The 20,658-nt window shown below is 37.2% G+C and overlaps 2 protein-coding genes across 10 annotated transcripts in view; both read right to left on the bottom strand.

Moving 5' to 3' along the window:
- LOC100740344 (epidermal growth factor receptor) overlaps nucleotides 1–8,376 on the bottom strand; it is a 174,899-nt gene extending 166,523 nt beyond the window's left edge. Inside the window, exon 1 of the mRNA XM_012387011.3 lies at nucleotides 7,564–8,376. Coding sequence (XP_012242434.1) covers nucleotides 7,564–7,645 — 82 coding nt within the window. The 5' untranslated portion in view covers nucleotides 7,646–8,376. The remainder of the gene's footprint in view (nucleotides 1–7,563) is intronic.
- Nucleotides 8,377–10,623: 2,247 nt separating this feature from the next.
- The window catches only part of LOC100742395 (protein NDRG3), a 35,337-nt gene continuing 25,302 nt past the window's right edge, over nucleotides 10,624–20,658 (bottom strand). For 7 of the 9 annotated variants that reach the window (XM_033321421.1, XM_033321419.1, XM_033321417.1 and 4 more), the window contains 5 exons: nucleotides 19,658–19,946; nucleotides 18,646–18,915; nucleotides 18,150–18,234; nucleotides 15,729–15,773; nucleotides 10,624–14,494 (listed from right to left, as the gene is read on the bottom strand). In XM_033321421.1, coding sequence (XP_033177312.1) covers nucleotides 14,349–14,494; nucleotides 15,729–15,773; nucleotides 18,150–18,234; nucleotides 18,646–18,915; nucleotides 19,658–19,946 — 835 coding nt within the window. In that variant the 3' untranslated portion in view covers nucleotides 10,624–14,348. Of the gene's footprint in view, nucleotides 14,495–15,652; nucleotides 15,774–18,149; nucleotides 18,235–18,645; nucleotides 18,916–19,657; nucleotides 19,947–20,658 lie in introns of all 9 variants that reach the window. The other 2 variants (XR_001102371.1, XM_012387012.2) reach the window with 2 other exon arrangements.

Genomic DNA, 20,658 nt, shown 5'->3' on the forward strand with positions numbered 1-20,658 from the left:
TTGTAACACAATAATTATAAAATGAAAGCAGCGAAAAGTATTCAACTTTTACTGTACATCACGTGTTATTCAGACATATTAAATGCCCTAACATCAATAACTGACAGTGTTCTTTAATGTTGGTGAATTTTGATAATCGTGTGTATTACACGAGTTTAAGAGATCTTTCTTACGAGAGTCGCCGTTGCGCTGTGGTCCATTTACGATCGTACCTTAGCTTTCCACTGCTCAGTTAGATTAAAGTTGTCTATGATAAAAACTGATACGCTTCTGTTTCCTGTTACTGCGTATTAACTTCGTTCCACATTATAATGGAGCACCTAGCGGTATTTCTGTTTCTTCATTATCTAACCGTAATAAGAGAACTTATTAACGCGTTGGTATCCACCGGCAACTACTTGTTTTTTTCCTTTATGTAACAGTCTATCGAGGCCATTGCCACAATTTTGTTTCGCGCACATCCGTGAAAGACTTTTCTTCCACCACGAGATCCTGTTCTTTTCTCAGTATGCGCGTTTATGTGCAAGTGCGTGCGTATCTGGAGACAGGATGCTGACGAGTGGATCATCGAAGCGGCTGGAACGCCTCCATTCAAAGAGTCAGTATCGTACAAGTCACGTACAAAACATGCTTGATAAGAAGCACCTATAGACGGCCATAAGGCAAGTATTTAAAAAAGGATCCCGAATGTCATGAAAGACACATTCGACAACAAAAGTAGTGTACAATTCGACATAATTGTGATACAACGTCCTGTAACGTTATTTGATACGAACAACTATTTCAACTGATGAACTAGATATTGTCTGTTCAATAACTCTGATGATCTCACTCGCTTTTATCATTTTAAAATAAAATATTCCATGACGAACAACTAACCGAGAATTCTGACGATCTTTCATTCGACGATCGTTGTGATTAGAGATACTATATTGCAAAATTTATGTTTTCCAAAACTTCACCACCATGCAATCGTCGCACCATCTCGAAATAGTCAGTGGAGAAATTAGACGAGTTCATCGATTTTTCTGACGCTTTCTCTCCAAGACAACGTCTTGCTACAAGCAAGAAACATCATCTCGGCATTGAATTCCGGGCCAATACGGACGCCCCCCTCATCAACCTCAATTAAACTCCACCGTCTCGCACTTATGCTCACTTCGCACCCGAGGCGCACCGAGTGTTGCTGGTGTTAAGTCACTATGTATTATTGGTCGAGCCAGTTCGTCTCAAGAAGGTTGTTCTGCAGTCTTGGAATCATCAAAGGAATCCTTGTTTCCTCGTTTCTGATCGCAGAAAACTGCTACGAATAAGCGAACAATCGCCCCTCGTACGAATTACTTCGCGTTTTTGGTGCCTGCTCGAAGAAAGATCGAAGAGTGCAATTAAAACTTTCGATTTGAATTTGACTTTTTAAACCATTAGTGATGACGAGTACTTTCTTCGCGCGTTTCCAGTACGCGGTCCAGTGAACTTTACATTGCTCACACGGCGTGCAGTAGAAAGTTTCTTGTTTACATATTATACATTATACAGTAATTATAAAATCGCGCTCTATTGTATCGCCGCGAATTTCTCAACATTCTCGTATGTCCAACGTTGCCTGTAAGCGTCGCGTCGGTCACTCCAATTCCCGATACCAAGAACAAAGGCGACGCGACGTGGTATTTCAACACGTTGATTTATAAATCTTCATCTTTTTGCGATTCGACAGCAACGAAGAAGAAAGATAAGTAAAGATAAATACGAGTCGCAATTGATACCTTTAGCCTTGTCGACTAGCGACATTTAGACTGTCACGATCAGCAACCATTAAGGATCCACTAAGATCTTTCCCTGTTAGTGACCCTCGGAGTGTGACCATGCTCCTTGAGACTTGTATGATTCAAATTTCACGCCGGACATGACGTTGAATATCACCGTTAGGATTATACATCGGTAAGAGCAATGTCGTTGAACTTCAATGCTCGATCATAAAAAGGTAGATCCTCGATTCGACGAGGGCCGTCTCAAAACCTTCCAGTGTGGCGATGAATGCGAGCAGCGTGTAGGTCTTTGAACTTGCTCCTTACGAGCAACAAGACTCGATTTCGAGCATGCACCAACGTTTCTTTTCACGGCGAGCGTGCGTTTCGGAAGAGGCTCTATATCATTTTCTCACGTCCTGAGTGCAGAACAGAAAAGCCAGATACGATCTGACAGCGAGCGAACATCGAAATCCGCAAAATCTTTCACGCAAGATTGAATATCGACCGACGATGTAGAAGCGAGCGAGTAAAAGAGGAAAAAAAAGGAAAGAAAATAAAAGATGTTCCACGTCGATACAAAATTGCATCGACAATGTGTTACGATTACATTTTCCAAGAATCTTCTCAATTTTTTAAAAGTTGATAATTTTTCGTTAATTTCAAGATAATACCCTGGTTCGATAACGAAATCGATAAGATGATCGTACAAAGATTTTCTTCGTTGAAGTACCAAGTCTAAATTAAATTCCTAGACGTTATTATATTAATTATATTAATCACATACACGGAGATTACCATTAAATATTAAATGCCTATTAGATGACTATACCATTATACGCAAATATATAAAAAAATTCTTCATCGGACAGGAGAATTATATTTTCTTTCGGTTTATGTAAAACCGGATGACGCATCCTTTAATAGAACTACGACGAGAACATAAAAAGCTTCTTAAGAAAACGTTAATAAGATTTACTTCGGAAAAATCCTCAACTGGATTCAACTAGAAAATCAGTTATTTTATTTGTAGGAAGTTTCTGAGCGAAAGATACTGGATTTTGCGCCAATTTTCGATATTCATAATGAAAATTATGGACGTAAATGAAGAAATATACGCACGGATGCGTATCTTCGTCGAACACAAGCAAAAAAACCTATCTTGGAAATATTTAATTCAAGAATAAACATGTTTCATACACGGTAGTTTCAAACTTTACGTTCAAAGAACTTTCTTACGGGCAAGTTGCTGCAATCGTGTTTTTTTTACATCTTCACGTAAACCGGAATGTAACGAGAATTTCTCTCTTGCACACTCTTCAACACGTTACGAATTACGCTCCCGTAACATTGCAGTCAATACCGTCATAACTTGCACGTAGTCAGGTCATTCTGAGATTCCTGCGTAGAATGAAAAGCAACATGAATGGAAGAGAGGTAAGCAGTCACCGTTAAACCCTCGCAGCAGGATGCATCTTTCGCCCGTAAGCTAAATGGACTCCATTTCACTCAGAATTCCTTGACCATGTTGCCAGATTTTCGTTTTCGATCTTTGATCAATTGTGAAATTTATGCGTTTATGAATATGTCAGAATAATTTTTACCTAATAATTAAGAAGCTGATCAGAGAGTAACGAGCGTAAAGAGAAAGATTATATAATCGTTTTGTTGTAGATATTGATTTTGAAAAATTGTATTGTTATCAGCAAGTGCTTTGCGTACTACTGGAACCTGTTCATTTATCTTTATTATCTTTATAGTAAGAGTGAATTTTCGTAAATTCAATTTCTACAATATCTGTGAAGACAGTTGTCAACATTAGTTTAAACATATTTGGTATTTGATGATAATGTTGTTTCATAAAATCACTCCAAACTATTTAAATATAAAACAATATGATTCTATACGCAAAATCTGACATAAAAGTTATCTACCGTTGAAATAGTTGTCCACAGCCTAGTTTATTACATAGGCAACTAAAATGATACCAAACTATATAGAGTATTCATAGAGAGAGTATGGCACAAAGTCAGAATAATCGTGGAATGTCGATGGGGCACAATTGGCTTTTTGTGCGCGCTTAGATTCGGCGGGTGTATCATTTCATTAACCCATTAAACAATTACGGTTAAGCCCGGTACACTTAGGCTCGTGTCTACAACCAGCTGTGAATGCGTTCCTTGTAATTGAACTACGTTAGTTCGGTCTCTTTCTTGGTTTGCCAGACACGTGGGTCCGAGGTTCTTACCATAGAGATTGACAATCGTGTTCCCACTAATTCTGAACATCCAGTCCATGCGACTGTCTAATTAATATACCGTTTTTACTTATCTACTCCACTAAACGATCTATGATTTTCTGCATCAATCGTTCAATTCCTTTCTCCTGTTCCTAATCGTCTTTATCGTGAAATATTTCGAAAAAATATCAAGAAGTTAAAATAGAAATGAATATTTTAGACACTGAAATTTTGTTCACATTGCTCCTACTACAAACGAAAGTTGGTAAGGTGGAGTTGTATGTTTGCAGTAATCTTCGTTACGAAATGATTACGACGGTTGTGCATAGCGGAAATGCGGCTTGGATAGCACGAAGTAACATAGAGAAATAAGTATGTATATCGTTAGAACGCGAGACAATGTACTAAGTAAAGCGTGGTCGATGCACGAGGTGAATGCATTGTCGCTCGACCCTGATTGCTTCTGCTGCCGCCACAGTACCAGCAGAGATAGCTCAATTGTTGAACATCCAATGCTGCTAAAGTTCATTCATGATAAGTCAAGGGCGTTAGGTACTATTTTCAATAAACGAGATATAGATCAAATTAATTAACCTAAACCTGGAGCTTGTTTTAGGAATTAGTTGCTAAAAAATTATCGAAGACAGGTAGTGATCACAAATTGAAAACTTCTTCTGCACCATTGTACACGATATTTAAAGTTATCTGTCATGCAAGATGTGCAAAACTTTTAATTTATAAAGTAAGCGATGTAGTATACAAAGTCGAATGATATTATATTCATTTCTTCTCGAAAGAAATCAAAAGAACTAGAATATCTCTTCTCTAAAATTAATTTACCGTACGGCTATGGTTACAGTTGATGCATGCTCTGACGAACGAAAGATCTGATAACCGAAATGTATATACTCATGAGACTCTAAATATTTGATCGTTCTAACGTATTCATTAGAATAACAATCTCTTGCATACACATATCAAAATCGTCAAACTTCCATAAGTTCTAATGGGAGTGTTATTAGTCCGAGATAATAGAAGAAACGGAGCAAGATGTAAAACCTTGTCACAAGTAAGACAAGAAGCATCGCGATGGTCAAATCACTTGGAAACATCATCGCGCAAGATGATTCGCGAGGTGATGCGTCATCGGTGGCGATCGTCGTCATCGACATCGGTTCAAGTGGTGTTGACCCGGACTCGTTCCCTTGCATCCATGCGACTCGTTATCAATTCGTGGGAACGCCATGGCTATCCCGTACTAATTTTCCACCCGACGATCTCATTCTCGACAAGGTTTGCTAAAATAATTATCCTCCGAGAAGATACGTGAAAAAATCCCATGTAAACGACTTTAACAAGTGTGAACCATACGAGTAATACGAAGGAAGAAGGAGAATGTCATCTCGAGTGGTTTGGAACATGAAGTAATGCTGTTACTAAATAATCCTAATGGCAGAGTGAAAGGATATTTGTCACGTTCACGCCAAGTTTCTACCCGAATAATTCTTGATTAAGATAACATTCCTTTGATCGGTCAAACAGCAAGAACGAAACAGTAATCAACGACTGCTATAACAGTTTATTAACAATTGTTCGTTCGATAGTTCAAACGTCATCGATGCTAATGTGTTCCTGAAAAGAAATTAATTTCTGATATATTATCCAAGGCGAATCAAAGGACAGGGCGATAAATTTCTGGACGTAAAGATTTACTTTTATTATTTCGACTTTACTCTTTCGCTTGACGGAGAGCATCCTGGACTGTCCCAAGATCAGTTACATATTTCTAATTCGCGTCCCGATCATTTCATAGCTACCGCGAAATCGTAGCGTTCGATTCGAGTCTCGACTTCATGGTTGGCTGACTACCGCTCCTCTATGTCTTTCCTTCGCATACTAAAGAGAGAAAAGAGAGGAGAGACGTTGCGTCAAGAACGCGAGGGAACGCGTTCTTGCCTCTTCCGCAGGTTGCTACAGCTTTTTCACTCGACCGATACTCAGTCGAAGAATTCAATGAAGAATCGGCACATGATGTTTGATTCTACCATTTCCTCGCCATATTTGGTTTGTCGCCTGTGTACCATTTCAACGTGGTTCTTTTACCCGACAATTTTTTACGACATCGTCGATTAATCGATATAATGAGGTATTGTGGAGGACAAAGATCGATCGGAAAATAAATCACAGTATATACAATATATTCTGCTAGTATTAAATCTCTAATACGATTACATGCTTGAATGGAAGGAATGTAAAAGCCTACAACGCGATATCAGAGAGAACTAAAATAGTAATTATATCTACGAGTATGACGAACAAATCTAATCGTGCACCGAGTAAGCGAAATCGTGACGTATTATCGTTTGTGCGTGTCATTTGATTGGAGGACCGATTCTTAATTAAACTCGTATGTAGTCATTGGACGTGTACAAGTGGATTGCAAATTGATCGTTTGAAATGACAAAGAGCGAGTCGCAAGAAAGCACCTGGCAATAGCTCGCGATTCTTAAGGAATGGTATTCACGGTTTAACAAAAGTTCCAAACGAGACACGTTGTACCATTGGCCTCATTCTTGGCCGAGCGCTCTGGGTGAACCGATCTTATTAAGGCTTAATTACCCATTTAACAAGATATATTTAACTTACGGTGTACACAACGGCTACATGACGAAAAGTGAAAGAATCTGAGGTCGTTAAGCAGCCAATGCATTAATTACAATAGATTTTACCAAGAAACGAAACATTTACTTCGTTCCCTTGTTGGTATTTTAATCATCAAGTAAGAAAGATAAACATACATGTTTTTCGTTGATTCGAAAATGTGGAGCAACGGAAGAAAGAAATTGAAGCACAGAAAGAGAATCACGCCTATATGTTCCTACCAGGGATCTCTTATTTGCTTATCTGTAAGGTAATAGCGTCTGCTTGTTGTTTTGCTGAGATAGGGGATTTTTATTTTGAGTTTGATAACGCGCTTCAGGTGAAATCTACAGGTGACGTATCTAAATCGCGAAGATTTCAAAGTGTACATATTTGTATTATTTTTAATCTGGTGAAATTCACATTAAAAGAACGTTACTTCCAATGTTGCCGCTTCTAATAATTGTATTTGTTGGACAATTTTATTAAAGACCTTGATAAAAAGAAATTACGTTTTATGTTTACAAATGAAACATCGTTGCAAAACTATGAATCACAAAGCAATTATTGCGTGATATTTTATTCATTCAATTGCGTGATATATTTATATATATTTATAAATGTACGTTGCATGAAAAATGATTAAGATGCTCTTTCAGCACATAAGTAATATAAAGCAAATAAAAATTGTTAAAATGATACAACTATATACAGCGTTGTTTATAAATTTACGCTACAAAATAAAAAGAAACTATTTTCCATAAGTAACAGTTACGTGTATCAACTAATTAATACACGTAAATGTCTAGCGTTCGTGTTTTTTAATTTTTTCGCTAAGATATGTTTACGCGCTATGTTTTGATACGGTAATAGGTTCCTATTTCAAAACTTGATATGATTTCTCAGTTGGAAGAGAAAAAAAATAAACATTTGACGAACCTCTTTCCTCGATGACGTCGGCCTTGACGACGTACACCAGCACGAGGAGTACGCAAACCCCGAGGATCCTGGCTAGTCTCATCTTTTATCCAGGCCTTTCAATCCAGGAAGAATTCCCCAGGCACCTTCACAATAAAGATCGACGCATATCCACTACACCAGCACCGCACACTTAATAATATCGCACTATATATCACTCCGAATTTTTTTGGACGCCCCCTGAACGATTTAGCGACAACAGGGCGATGGTAAATAGTTCCACATCGAGAATCAAGTGTCATAGAAGTAGTAACAAGTTGCTTATTACGGTATCAGGTGAATTAGACTTCCATCGGAATCTCCTCGTCAGGTCTATATATCAGTCCACTTCAAATAATTCAAAGTCTGCATCGTACTACACACGCTCCGTTTCAGTTCCGCGAATATTCCTCGATTCGAATTACTTATTCGAATTAGGCAAGAAGCACGAAAAATTCGAACCACGTTCAAATTCAAGCGTTTTGAACGCATGCGCGCGTAACGACTCCGTTTTCACCGTGATTTGTTTTGTAACAACGCCGGTTGCACACGGGGGAAGAACGATTTCTTAAACACTCTGTGACAAAGACACTGCAATTTCACTGACTCGAATGGACGAAACTCACTCGCGATTTGTTCGATGAAAATACATATTCATCGAACGATAATTTAATAAAATTCGACTACCGTATACGAAGAAATTGGGTTCAATGTAAGAAAGCGCTTGATCGACCACCTTCTCAGGCGTCTCTCGGTGGACAGCCTTACTCCCACGCTGGCCGAGTCAAGAATACGCGCGCCTTGTCAAAGACGAGTCGTGATTCCGTTCGAAGACGGCAGGTGGCGGTAACATTGGGGCCTGACGGACGCTTACGAACAACGCCGATGATCAACGAATCGATAAGCGGCATCGCTGAAAGTGCCTGCATAGATATAAACATCGATTTTTAAATACGTGATTGCAACATGAATAATATTTCATCAAATCATATTGTTAGTGTTTATACGAACCATGTTTATCGACACACCTTAACCTTACATTAATTGTTGACATTACACGATCGATGTAATGTTGTAAAATCGTATTGTACATACAATACGAATAGAAGGATTTACTTGTTTAGTTGTTTAAAAATCACAGATTGTCAGTTAAAATTCAAATGCATCGGGTCATTGTCCACCGAGCCAGGTAAGACATGTCGGCATATACGGGCCTGTCGATTCCTTGAAGACAGTAGTCGTTTGATCGTCGCAAAAATCATCGAGAGACTGGTTTCTCGTCGCCGAGGAACGCATCTAGAGTACGTGTGCACATGCAACTGCGTACCCAAGAGAAAACTTGATACAAAAAGGTTGCGATGAACTACAGTGGAAAGAGAAAATACGTCTACGATCGATTTTCTATCGATTAATTTAAAACGATGTAAGGTTTCTTATCGGATGAAAATAAATAACCGTAAATAATTTTTATCATGTAACATGTATATCTGTAATATTAAATATATTTAAAACAATTTGAAGCACGTGTTAATTTATAAAGATAAATACATTTTTTTCAGTTGGTGTTTTTATTTACATATGTATATCGAGATTTCAATCGAACACAAAGTTCGATATTTGACATTTGGCAGCACTGTATCCAAACAAACGTTTGCGAGGGAGAATAGTAACAAAACGTGTCCGGTGTGAATTAACAACGTATGTTTAGTTGTTAAAATAATGAGTCTAAATAGTGAAAAGTGCAAGCTTAATGATAATTTACCTTTAATTTCAACTATGAAAACATAGGAAAAATCTCGATACTTCGAGATAGAGTGAATAAAGGGCATGTTCTTCGCACGATTTGGATGGAAGAAAAATAGAGATTGCAAATGGAAGGGACTTTTTATCTATACGATATCTTTCAACAGGTAAGTACAAATGAAGTATCCTTATACTTGTCGTGGCAAGTTTTTTCCGATGTACGTGGCACATAATCATACGGTGATGCGATGCAAGTAAGAAAATACTGTCAGTTGAATACCTATATACAATGAAATTCTGATGATTGAAACTTCTGTACGTAGACATTTTCGAAACGTTCGTCATCACGTATTCACAGTCATAGAAGTATTATTAATTAAGTATTTGTTACAAATAATTCCCATGTAACATATTTGAATCTCAATCTTGTTATGACATAACCTTTATTGACATTATTGGTTCAACTTATTGAATTTCTTAATCGTTGTACGTACGTCTAATCCATTATAACTTTCATATGATCGATACGTAGATTGTGAAGTTCGATTATGAAGGAAAGCAACATGGCGATTCACTTTATGCGAATGTTTCATTCTAATCGAAGTACCTATATGATTTTATATGGAAACGAAATATTATCGTTTGATTTGTACATTTTATCCTTCTAAAATCTTTTACAAATGTTTTCATCGCGAATTTCTTTCCCTGTAAGCTCTTTTGCTTCTTTTAAATCGTTATACCAGATCCTCCTGACTCACTGCTTCGCAGATGAGATCCGGGACCCATAATGCGTGTTCTTTTGGCAGTTTTTTCTTGCATGAAAGAAACAAGAAGGAATATGTTTATTATCAAAGATATAAGACGGTAGTAGAGAGCGTATGTACACGAAAAACACGTTTACGTTCTTTGTCTGTGTGTAAAATATCTTTCGTTAATTTTTCTGTATTGGCTTTATATGAATGGTAATAATGATATATTTTTTCAACTTAAGAAAAAGATAGATTTTATAATTTACTTACCATGTGACTATTGTAATAAAAAATAATATTCACGCACGTATTTACCTAGATGTTTCGAGAATCATACATATTAATATAAAGAAATATTTCATTGCTTTCCCCCTTTTTTTCATAATTTTTATACTACATCTCTTGGAATAAATAATTTTTTAAAAACAAATAGAATAAACAAATATATTTTTTGTGTAGAGTGTAACAAGTTAAATAGAAGTTCAGTAATCGGAAACATTAATTTGATTCAGAAAGGAAAAGGAAAATTTTATAAGAAAATTTCCGTTTCTTTCTTTTTATGTTCATTTATTATAAATAACAAGATGTATATTCGGTGCGCACGTGTTGTTTAACCTGTATATTTATAGATATACTCAAGCTCCGTCTAAGTTTATTTCGCTTACTGTACTATACCTTGTTTTACTTTGAGTTGTTGTCAGTAATATATTTTTCCGCTACAATCTATTTGATGATACGGCGCGAGGAATTTTTTGGAAATTTGCTTCGGAGGCAAAAGCTCCACGTAGCACCTCAAAGAAAAACATCGCTATCCTCTCGCGAGATTGTAGTGGCGTTTTGATACCGATTTTTTGTGAACGGCCGTGTGCAAATGAATTTTTCTTTAAGCCCTTCGTAACCAACAACCATGTCAGTTTTGCACCCCCTTCGAGCTTTATAGACATTCAATCACCGTTAGCATTTTCAATTAAAGTGCAGATACGATAGAATCCTCAGGATATCGATACGTTGTTGTTTTTCCCTTTCTTTCTTTTCCATTGAATCATAACGAATATAATATAATTCGTAAATTAATTCGTACTAATGATATGCGTACTCGTGAACATTATCAATGAAAGATTAAAGATTAAGATTAGATCTTGTTGAACGGTTGTACAATGCGTAATGGTATCACACTTTTCCACGATATGTTCAATCAAATATAATTAATAGGGAAACGTTGTGAGACTTGAACGTTGTGGATCTAATCCGTTCTTGAATGTTTCTATAATGCAGCTCCAAGAGCGACGTGGAAACGAAGGGATTAATAGTAATGTGTCGGTGGTCCTTCGAAGCTACGGTTACTCTTATAGCGCTCGCGGTTTAGCAATGATTAATGCGTGCATACCTTTATTTTCTCAATCCTCTCGAAGAATCGAGCCTGAAAGATCTAATACTAAGCTGTCGACTACAGATCTGTCTTCAATTCGCCGGCCTAAATAACGCGCCATAGGTATACATCTATAATATATTCGCTCTTTTTTTATAAACTCTCTTTTACATGAAACGATTAAACCTTTCGTCCCTCGATACGTCCTTTGTCTCGACTTTCGTCGTGTTTTCGCGCATCTTCTTCTTTTACGACTTTCCGATTAAAATACCGTCGTTCTTTTTTTCTTCATTAATCGAGAAACGATACTGTATATCTCAGCGACGTGCACAGTACACGCCATTGATGGTCGTAAATGCCGTACTACGAAAATTTTGCCAGGGTTTTGGAATTTCAAAGAAATTTCGTAACTTTTATGTATATCCTTTTTTATCGTGTTCCACAATTTTCGTAGAATCCTCTTTACACGGAGATCATTTCTACACAACTTATTAACTAATTAAAGAAAAAAATTGAAACTGATTAAAGGACTGGATATGAATTTCACTCGATTGAAATATAAGATATGTAAGAAATTTCGAGCGTCCGCTTCAGATAGCCGAATTCAGCGGAATTTCCAGTGGCGATTATTACCATGAATGTAGCGTATTGCACGCTTTCGTTTTGAAAGGACGCGCGAAAATTGGGAAAATCCGGGACGTACGGGAATCGTAATATATAAAACTAAAGGCGTTGAAACTTTCGAAAGCTACGTACGACATCATGTAGCAGGCACGTCTTATCATATCACGCTAAAGGCTTTAAGAAGCCTGGTAGAACCGTATTGAGGTATCGAACCAGATACTTCTTTTTTATTTAATTTTTTGCGATCTTTATTTCTTTTTTTGAACGATTATCTACGTATCCTCGTTCCTATGTATATCACGCGGACGCATGCTTTCATACGCATACGTTCGTTTCCTCTTTTTCTCGGTTTCACATACACACGCTCACATACATACACACATCCTCGCTTCTAATTATTTCTAAACGCTTGAAACTAAGGAAAGGGTGCGAACGGTGCGCGAGCGCAAACAAATGAACGAACGTTTCTTCCGTTGTCGGGCAAGGAAACGTTATTTATTTCATAGGATTTAGCCGTTCGAGGATGTTTAACGCGCGAATATCCTCGGGCAGACTCCCTGTTTTAACACGAAGCACATATCACACGTGCAGGCCTACGAGAATTTTTTTTTATCGAGAGAACACGTACGGTCGTTCGTCACGACCGATTGCTTTAGGCTTTATTTTGTTGCATTCCTCCACTTGAAAAGTGTCCGTGGTTAACGAACAAACGACATCATCGAAGATGTCGACACGTCTAATCTGTCGATACCTACCTTTGTTACCTTGTTTTTCTTTAATTCTCTGCACATCGTGTCAGCGACACGTTCGATTTTGCTCGTAATCGTGTAACGTGTCTTATTGATCGATCGTCGATTTATCGCGAGTAATAAAGCCAGCTCGTCAAATTCGATAAGGATGCATAAGCGACGACGAGGCTCGACAATTTACTCGTGATTCACGGAAAGCTTTTAGTAGGCGCGGCTGGACGGGTTCAAATTTATAAAAAGACATCACGCTTTTTGTTGTCTGTCGATTCGTTTGAATAAACGCGAATATCTGCTCGAATTGTGCGCAATGCTCTTTCCACGAACTTGACTCCCTTGATTCTGCACCTACCAGTCGTTTCTTGCATCTCCTTATGAACACGGAAAGCAATAGTGCGCGCTTCTCTACGATGCAGTGCTACCACACATGTTCGTTTTTAGTGCAATTCGATTTTTTTTGCACATCGTTTTGGATAATTATTACTTTTACACTTTTAGAATTATCGATCAAACCGTTCGATCATCGCTACCCTTCGTAATCGATCCATCGTTAAACCATAATTAACGGTCCTTATGTAACCAAGACTAAATTCTTTTTGTCACGCGCATTATACACTGAATACCTTGATCTTGTTCTGTTCAGAACATCGTTACTCTGCTCTGTTATCTTTTCTGTTTCTTTTTTTCATTTTGTTCCTTTGTAAAAGTCGCAGTTAAGTAAAACCATGATTTCGTTGTTTCTGACGTTGTACGAGAACCGTATCTGCGAATAGATGAATACGATGGTTGTTGGCTTTCGATGCGTCAGATGTAATTTGTAATCGCATATTCCTAATCTCAAATTCATCTTATTAAAACGACCGTCGGTAATACGCGATATAATATTCGCTGAAATTTTAAAAAAATACGTTGTTCCGCTGAACAAACATTGCATAGGATTACAACAGTAAAAATTGTCACGTTGTGTGTTGGCAAAAATTGTCTCCAGCTTTTTAAAAGTGAACTCGCGTGTTAATTCCGAATTATATTGAACGTTTAAAAGTGCCGTGGACGATAACCGGCGTAAACGGTGTATTATTGATTCAAACGATAAAATCCTCGTTGCATTTGAAATAAAATCTATCCGTCTAACCTAATCTATCGTAAATAGAAAAAAAAACAAGTGAAACGTGCATTATGGTTGCTACAAAATATCTTGTACCATTGGAAATGTTCATTCCGCTTGTAACTATCTTAGTCTCGTTATAAATAAAAGGGAAGTAGAGTAAACTTAAAACGAATACATCAAAGTAAAAATATGCTTAGAACTAAAAATCGAATAATCGATGTTAGCTTGATAAACGAAAATTAGAAGTTAGAACCACGTTTATCGTTGCTCCGACGAAGCCTCGAAAAAAAATCGATGTCCGATTCGATCTGCGTCGTTCTGTTTTTCTTTTTCGTTTTCTTCATTTTCTTTTTCTCTCGAGTTCATTGCATGCTTAGTCATTCGAAAAAAATAACCAATGGTAAATTGTGGAATTTCTCGAGAAAAATTTAACAAACGACTGCCTCCGATATAGGATTCTCGGTGATGTGTATAGTGGCGGTGGGCCAATCGATCTTCTTACTGCAAACATGATTGAGTCCTTCGAGGGAAGCCAGTCTGTAGTCAGCCATTTTCAACGGTGATAGTGGTGCCACTGTAAAGAAAAATAAACGAAAATTCCAGGTCAGAGTAATTGGAGTGCTGAATCACATTCTTCATCCTCGTATCGAGGTTTCTAATACGAAAGTATCCACATGTATGTTCCGTTCGTTCAAAAACAAATAAACTCATCGTATCGTAAATAGAGATAAAAGTCGAAACGTAAAATCGTTAAAAAGGAATTAAACATTTAGCTTGATCGAACGAAGAGATTGAAAAAATAAAGAGGACAGAATAAATAGAAAGGCACACATGCAAAACGAGAAACAAGAAGGGTAGAATCACGTGTGTGTCAGAGTGAAATTGTTTTATGTGCAAGGCATGTGATTCGGCATAATTTGTTGTACGCTATTCTACTGCCCAGTATGTGCGGAGTCTTTCTTTCATTGCACATTTTTATAAATACTATCTGTTAATGTCCCACCATGAGTATATGCTGCTATAAGAAAACAGATTAAATAATTTAAAATTTGAAAACAGCCTAGGTATACTTCCGTTCAAAAGATCGACTTCTACGAGGAAGCGATAGTAAGGTGTCTCTAGAAAGATATTTGATTTATCGTTGATTGATAAAGGCTACTTCATACCAACTACCGATAAGAACAAACAATGATAGAACTCAGTCGATAAAACTTCACCATGATCTTGTGATCCTAGTAAATGAATCCTTATTGCAGTGAAGATTTTTAAGAAATTCGTTAAATAAAAAATTTGTCGAATAAATATATGAAAATGCAATGCAATCTTGAACTAATCCTCTCGCTGTAACTCTTCATATACGTTTCAAAGCAATTGTAAAAGTGTTTTTGTCGATATTCTATAGTTTCATCGTGCAAAAGCTCAATCGACATTTTATTTCATTCAAAAACAAACAGCGAGAGGGATGACGATTCTAAGATGTATCTACAAAATGTATCAAAATTCACGAAATGCACGAGAGTTTAGTAAGTCCGAAGACATAAACCCACGACATCTGCAGCCCAAAAAAAGTTAGCATTGTTTAACAGAATGAACAGTAGTTAGTTGCCTTTTGATAATCCTTCATAGACAGAGAAGACAGAAATAGAGAGAATATACCCGAGGTTGTCCATGATATTGTTAGTACATCATCGTCGGTTAATACCTCCCGATAAAAGTTTGAATTCCGACTTACTTAACACATAGACGTGGCCTAACTGACCAACTGCGCGCTTGACTCCTTGCGGCCTTCAATTCCTAATTACAATTACCTTCGGGTGTTGTCGGCGTCATGGGCTTCCGCGGGGATCTCACCACTAAAAGGCATAAAAAAAACAAATTCTCTTTAAAACATTCAAAAAACGGAACAGATCATAACGTAGCGTAGCCATAGCGAATATTATCATAATTTTTTTTTATTCTCATTGAAAAAAATCATTCTTAGGTGCGATGCATCGATAGGCCGATTGTCGTGTACTGATACATTTAAATAATAAAAATTAAGCACCGATTAGATCGCGACTAGCGTCCATGTTCATCTTCTTTCGTGCAGTCAGAGAAATTGTTATTCGAATGAAATGGACGCGAGTCGCAAAGAAACGCTTTGGCTATTTACATTGCAAAGTAAGTGTCAAATTCGCTTCTTCTTAAAAAAGAAATTATCAAATAAATCATTTGATCGGAAATTCTAATGCTACTTCATAACAGTTTACGAGCCATTCGAACAGTAAAAGCGTAAATTCTTGCCGATATTTATTAAAGTACTTTCAGAACAATATACGTTGTATATTTTCTGTCTAAACTACTTGAACGATAGCGTGATCCTTAGCACTGGCAGAAATTGAGAAGCAAAACAAAATAGCCAAAAAGCTGACACTACTTTACTGACTACTTCAGTTGAGCACTAGGTATTAGTATATACGTACCACTCGATCGATCCGAGACGCGTGGGAAATAAAGGCGCAAGTCGGTGAACATGTATTTTTTTTCTTATTTGCCTTCGATAATCATTTCTTTTTTTTTTTTTTGTTAAGCTCTCAAATAAATGACAAATGGTGGTGAGACTAAAGTGATGAATTCAACGTAATCCTTTTTCAAACCTCTTTTTATTTATCAAGTCGAGCCAGTGGCTTTCCAACGAAGGAAAGTACATGATCGAAGACGTTGTTAAATCTCGATGTAGCAAGGATGCTGGTGAGATCGTTAGACAGAGAGAGAGAGAGAGAGAGAAAGAGAGAGAGAGAGAGAGATAGAGAGAGAGAGAGATCAAAATGGTTTATTCGATGCGATGGTTTAAATAAAAAGCAATTTGAGAATTATTTTTTGAAGAGATTTAAAACGTTTCACGTAATCGATCCTTAATGCATCAAGGATTAACAACATCTTGGCATCGCGCCATTCGTACAACATGAAAACTCTATTCGTATAACAGAGACGATCGTAACAACAACAATTAATTAACGATAATCATCACGATAGGAACAATTAATTAATTTAATTAGAACAACTCGGGCGTACTTGGCTAATATTCGCAGATACCTACCATGTAAAATAAATAATAAATTCATAGTCTTTGTTTTAAGCGAATCGATAGTGTAAAAAGGAGTTGGATAATAATTAGAAGGAATAGGCGAGGCGTAGTATCATCGGCGAAGTACTGTATTCACGCGATAAATACACCTTATTTCTTTCTGTTCTGTTGCATATTAACTGGGCGATAGTAGTGGTAAAAGCGTTGTGTTATGTGATAAGTGCCATCGTGTTTCTGTGATCAAGAAGCCAAACAGAATAATAAACTTCAATTACTCGCGTAATTAGCGTTAATCGTTTAAAGGGGTGATAACACATTTTGTATTCGCTTATTATGCGTTTTCAATGAAGCGATAAAAATATTTACGATATTGGCGAACGTCAAGTTACTTCGAATATGATTGCACGATAGATAACGTCTACGTCAGAAAGAGAAAAGTCTGCGACAAAATCGTTTCTATTTAAAGGTGGGGGAACAGAAACAACGTTGCTCGCTACAGCTAAATGCAGCTTAAACCGACTTCCGCACCAGTCTAGCGAGTTCCAAGGCAAAGTGGTCGAGGATGACTTCATTTACAAGCGTTACTTCGTTATTGGATCGCACACTACCGGAGTCGGGAACGTCGCGATGAGAGATTATCCGTTCGGTCAGCTTATCATAAAACGTTTCTTTCGTTTTTGTATATAACTCGTTAGTTGTGTTGGCTTTTATTCGGGTATACGTGTATATAGGCCAAAAATACCGATACTCGTCAAATTGTAGCAATCGATTGAACGAACTTAAGCCTACGAATATTCACGATTTACGACACTTGCGTTCTCATTTCCGCGTATCGTTACGCAAGAGAGCACGCGAACGTCTTCATGAAATCATTAACGCTAATCCATTGTTTGGAATGTTAAACAACCAATAATGTTGTCTCTTATTTACGTGTCGTAAAGGTTGTAAAGAACGAGCATTAACTCGAATTTTACTACCAGTTTTATTTTAACATGTCAATCAATGGGAACTAGTATTAGTTTTATCAGGCGGTCGCGTGCTCTTTTGCAAAATAGCATGGCGCGAGCGAAATTCGTTTATACCGATGAAGATCGATGAGAATAACCATTTGACAATTTGATAATTAAGGTCTAAAGCGTGGTTCGTCAGGGCGCTCACTTACCATATCCTTCGCCCTGCAGAAACAGTCGGAAAGCCTCGCTTACTTTGCCCGGTTGCTCCTCCAGTACCATTCCGCAATCAGAAATCTATCAATTGGACAAATTAAATTAGTTGGTATTATCTAGTTAACGATATAGCTAATCTCTTTCACTGTTACATCTAACGTTGCGACAGTATTCACAGTAGCAAAGGAACGATGATAATCCATGTAAAAGGATATTAATGTTTTTTGTAAAAATATTTTTCATTTGAATTTCCATTAACAGTAGTAGGTATGCGAAATAGCATAATAGTAAAAAGAGATATTATATTTGTGTAAATTTGAATTATTTTGCTAAAAATAATTCGCAATTAAAAGTTCATTGAGAAAACGTTATCAGGCGAATTTTAAGTCAAGTTCACGAAATTCCTGGTGAAAGCTCTCTCCGCGGAATTAAACTCCAAATGTGTACAGTCTCTTAGCACAGAGGGTGATTAATATTGCAAGTGTCTCTTACCTTCATCCAAGAGCTGTTCATCGGATCTAATCGTCCATTTAACGTGACGGTGTCGTCCACGTGTGGGCTCAAAGCACCGGTGATATTCATCACAGGTACACCGAGCGTCAGACCTTCCTTCTTACGCGTCGGGTCTAATTCCCTCGTGATGTTCAGATCTGTACGACGAACGTAGCTGTCGATTAATAGCGCTAGATTCGTTGGATTTACACGACGCTCAAAATAGTTCTTGTACACTTGCACGAGGTCGTGGTTTCTTTCCTCCGTACCCTGAAACAAATTTTATACGTGATACTTCCTGAATCTCTGACAATTTTTTTCTTCGTTGTGTCGAATGTTTACACCATAAACACGATCTACTTCCATTATTTTTTTTTTACGATACCTACATATATGTGGTAACTCCGTTAAGGAGCTACGTGTTGCATAATAAGAGCGACGGAATTGTCGTTGAACAGTAATCCAATTTCCTACGTTGCTTGGAAACACTCGATAGAATAAGCCTTCGGCATACTCGATTCCGTCAATAATTTATCGATCTACGTTTCCGTGTGAACGTTGCTTAAACTAACTTGCCTTGATGAAACTTTGTGGGTCATCCAGGCTATCGCCTATTCTTTTATATACGCGTATCGTGCTATTTCATGCTAGAAATTTATTGCTAAGACCTTCTCGTTTAATTGATCTGTTTGTCGATATTAGAAAAAAAGGCCTATAATGAATAATATTGGAAAACATGTAATTATACATTCTCAACACAATATTAAATTCAACATCAATTTCGTTAGAGTCTACTATCTAATATTTTATTAGATTTACTAGAAATTTACTATTATTACTACTACTACTAGTAGTAGTAAATAGTAATACTATTTATTATTATTATTTACTATTTATTAGAAAATAAACAGTACCGTCGAGGGATTTGAAAAGTAATAGTCTGCCTCTCTCGTTGAAAGAATGTGTAATTTCTATAGTTAGTGTGTTTAGATATGCGAATGTATGTTCTCACCCTGCCAAAGTGATGCCACATCAGATAGTCCAATACACCCTGGGTCATGCCCTGTGACCTCAAATGACGAACGTTCAGCTTCTGGTAGCCCCATTCGATCCAACCTGCCTGCGTCGACACGCAGTTTATCAAGCACAGAGCATTAACCTTCTCCGGATGAGCAAGTGCGAATCTCGCTAGTATGTTGGCCCCGGCGCCGACTCCAAAACCGATTACGGATTTCAGGCCAAAATAGCCCAGTACGAAGAGCAACTGTTCAGCCAGTTCATCCATGGACGGATAGACGTAACTGTAATACGGAAATAATATTTAACGTCTTATTTTTCTTTTATGTTTCGATATAACAAATTTTTCTTTGTAACAATTTGTCTGTTGGATGCGCAGTAAGAAATATTAGGTTTGGATTTGTTACAAGAAGGACATTTTATGGGAGTTGTGTTATGTGTCAATGTTTGACACATGCGGTAAGGAAAAGGAATTGGAATTGATGGTACGTGCAAAGCAATTGTCCACTTGACCTTAGGTGGTTATCGTGTGCCAATATTTATCATTGCATGCTACGTGTGAAACGGGATTTACGTTTTCCGTAATACGGTACACGTAGGCAATAAACGTGGGATGTTATTAGTTTCATATCAACAATATAAATTGTTGTGTTGATTACATCTACGCTGTAATTAATGCCGATGTATTTATATTTGCAAATTCTTTCATACAAGTACACACTAGTAGGTATATGTAAAATACTTCTAAAAATATGATTAGTTGCCATTATGAAATCATTATTGTAAATAGCCTAAGGAATTTGCAAAATAATATACGAGATGGACTTTATGGACGAGATTACATGAACTTTAAGATGCCAATTTTAAATCATGATCTTGATTCCTCTGACTAAATTACAAAAATCCAATACAATCTCTCGAGTATCACCAAGTCGATCGATCGGAAACAAAATATTCGACTAGATATACTCGTCATCAAGTTTTACGGATTTGGCA

Source organism: Bombus impatiens, unplaced genomic scaffold, assembly GCF_000188095.3.
Source record: "Bombus impatiens unplaced genomic scaffold, BIMP_2.2 scf_0442, whole genome shotgun sequence".
Classification (NCBI taxonomy): domain Eukaryota; kingdom Metazoa; phylum Arthropoda; class Insecta; order Hymenoptera; family Apidae; genus Bombus; species Bombus impatiens.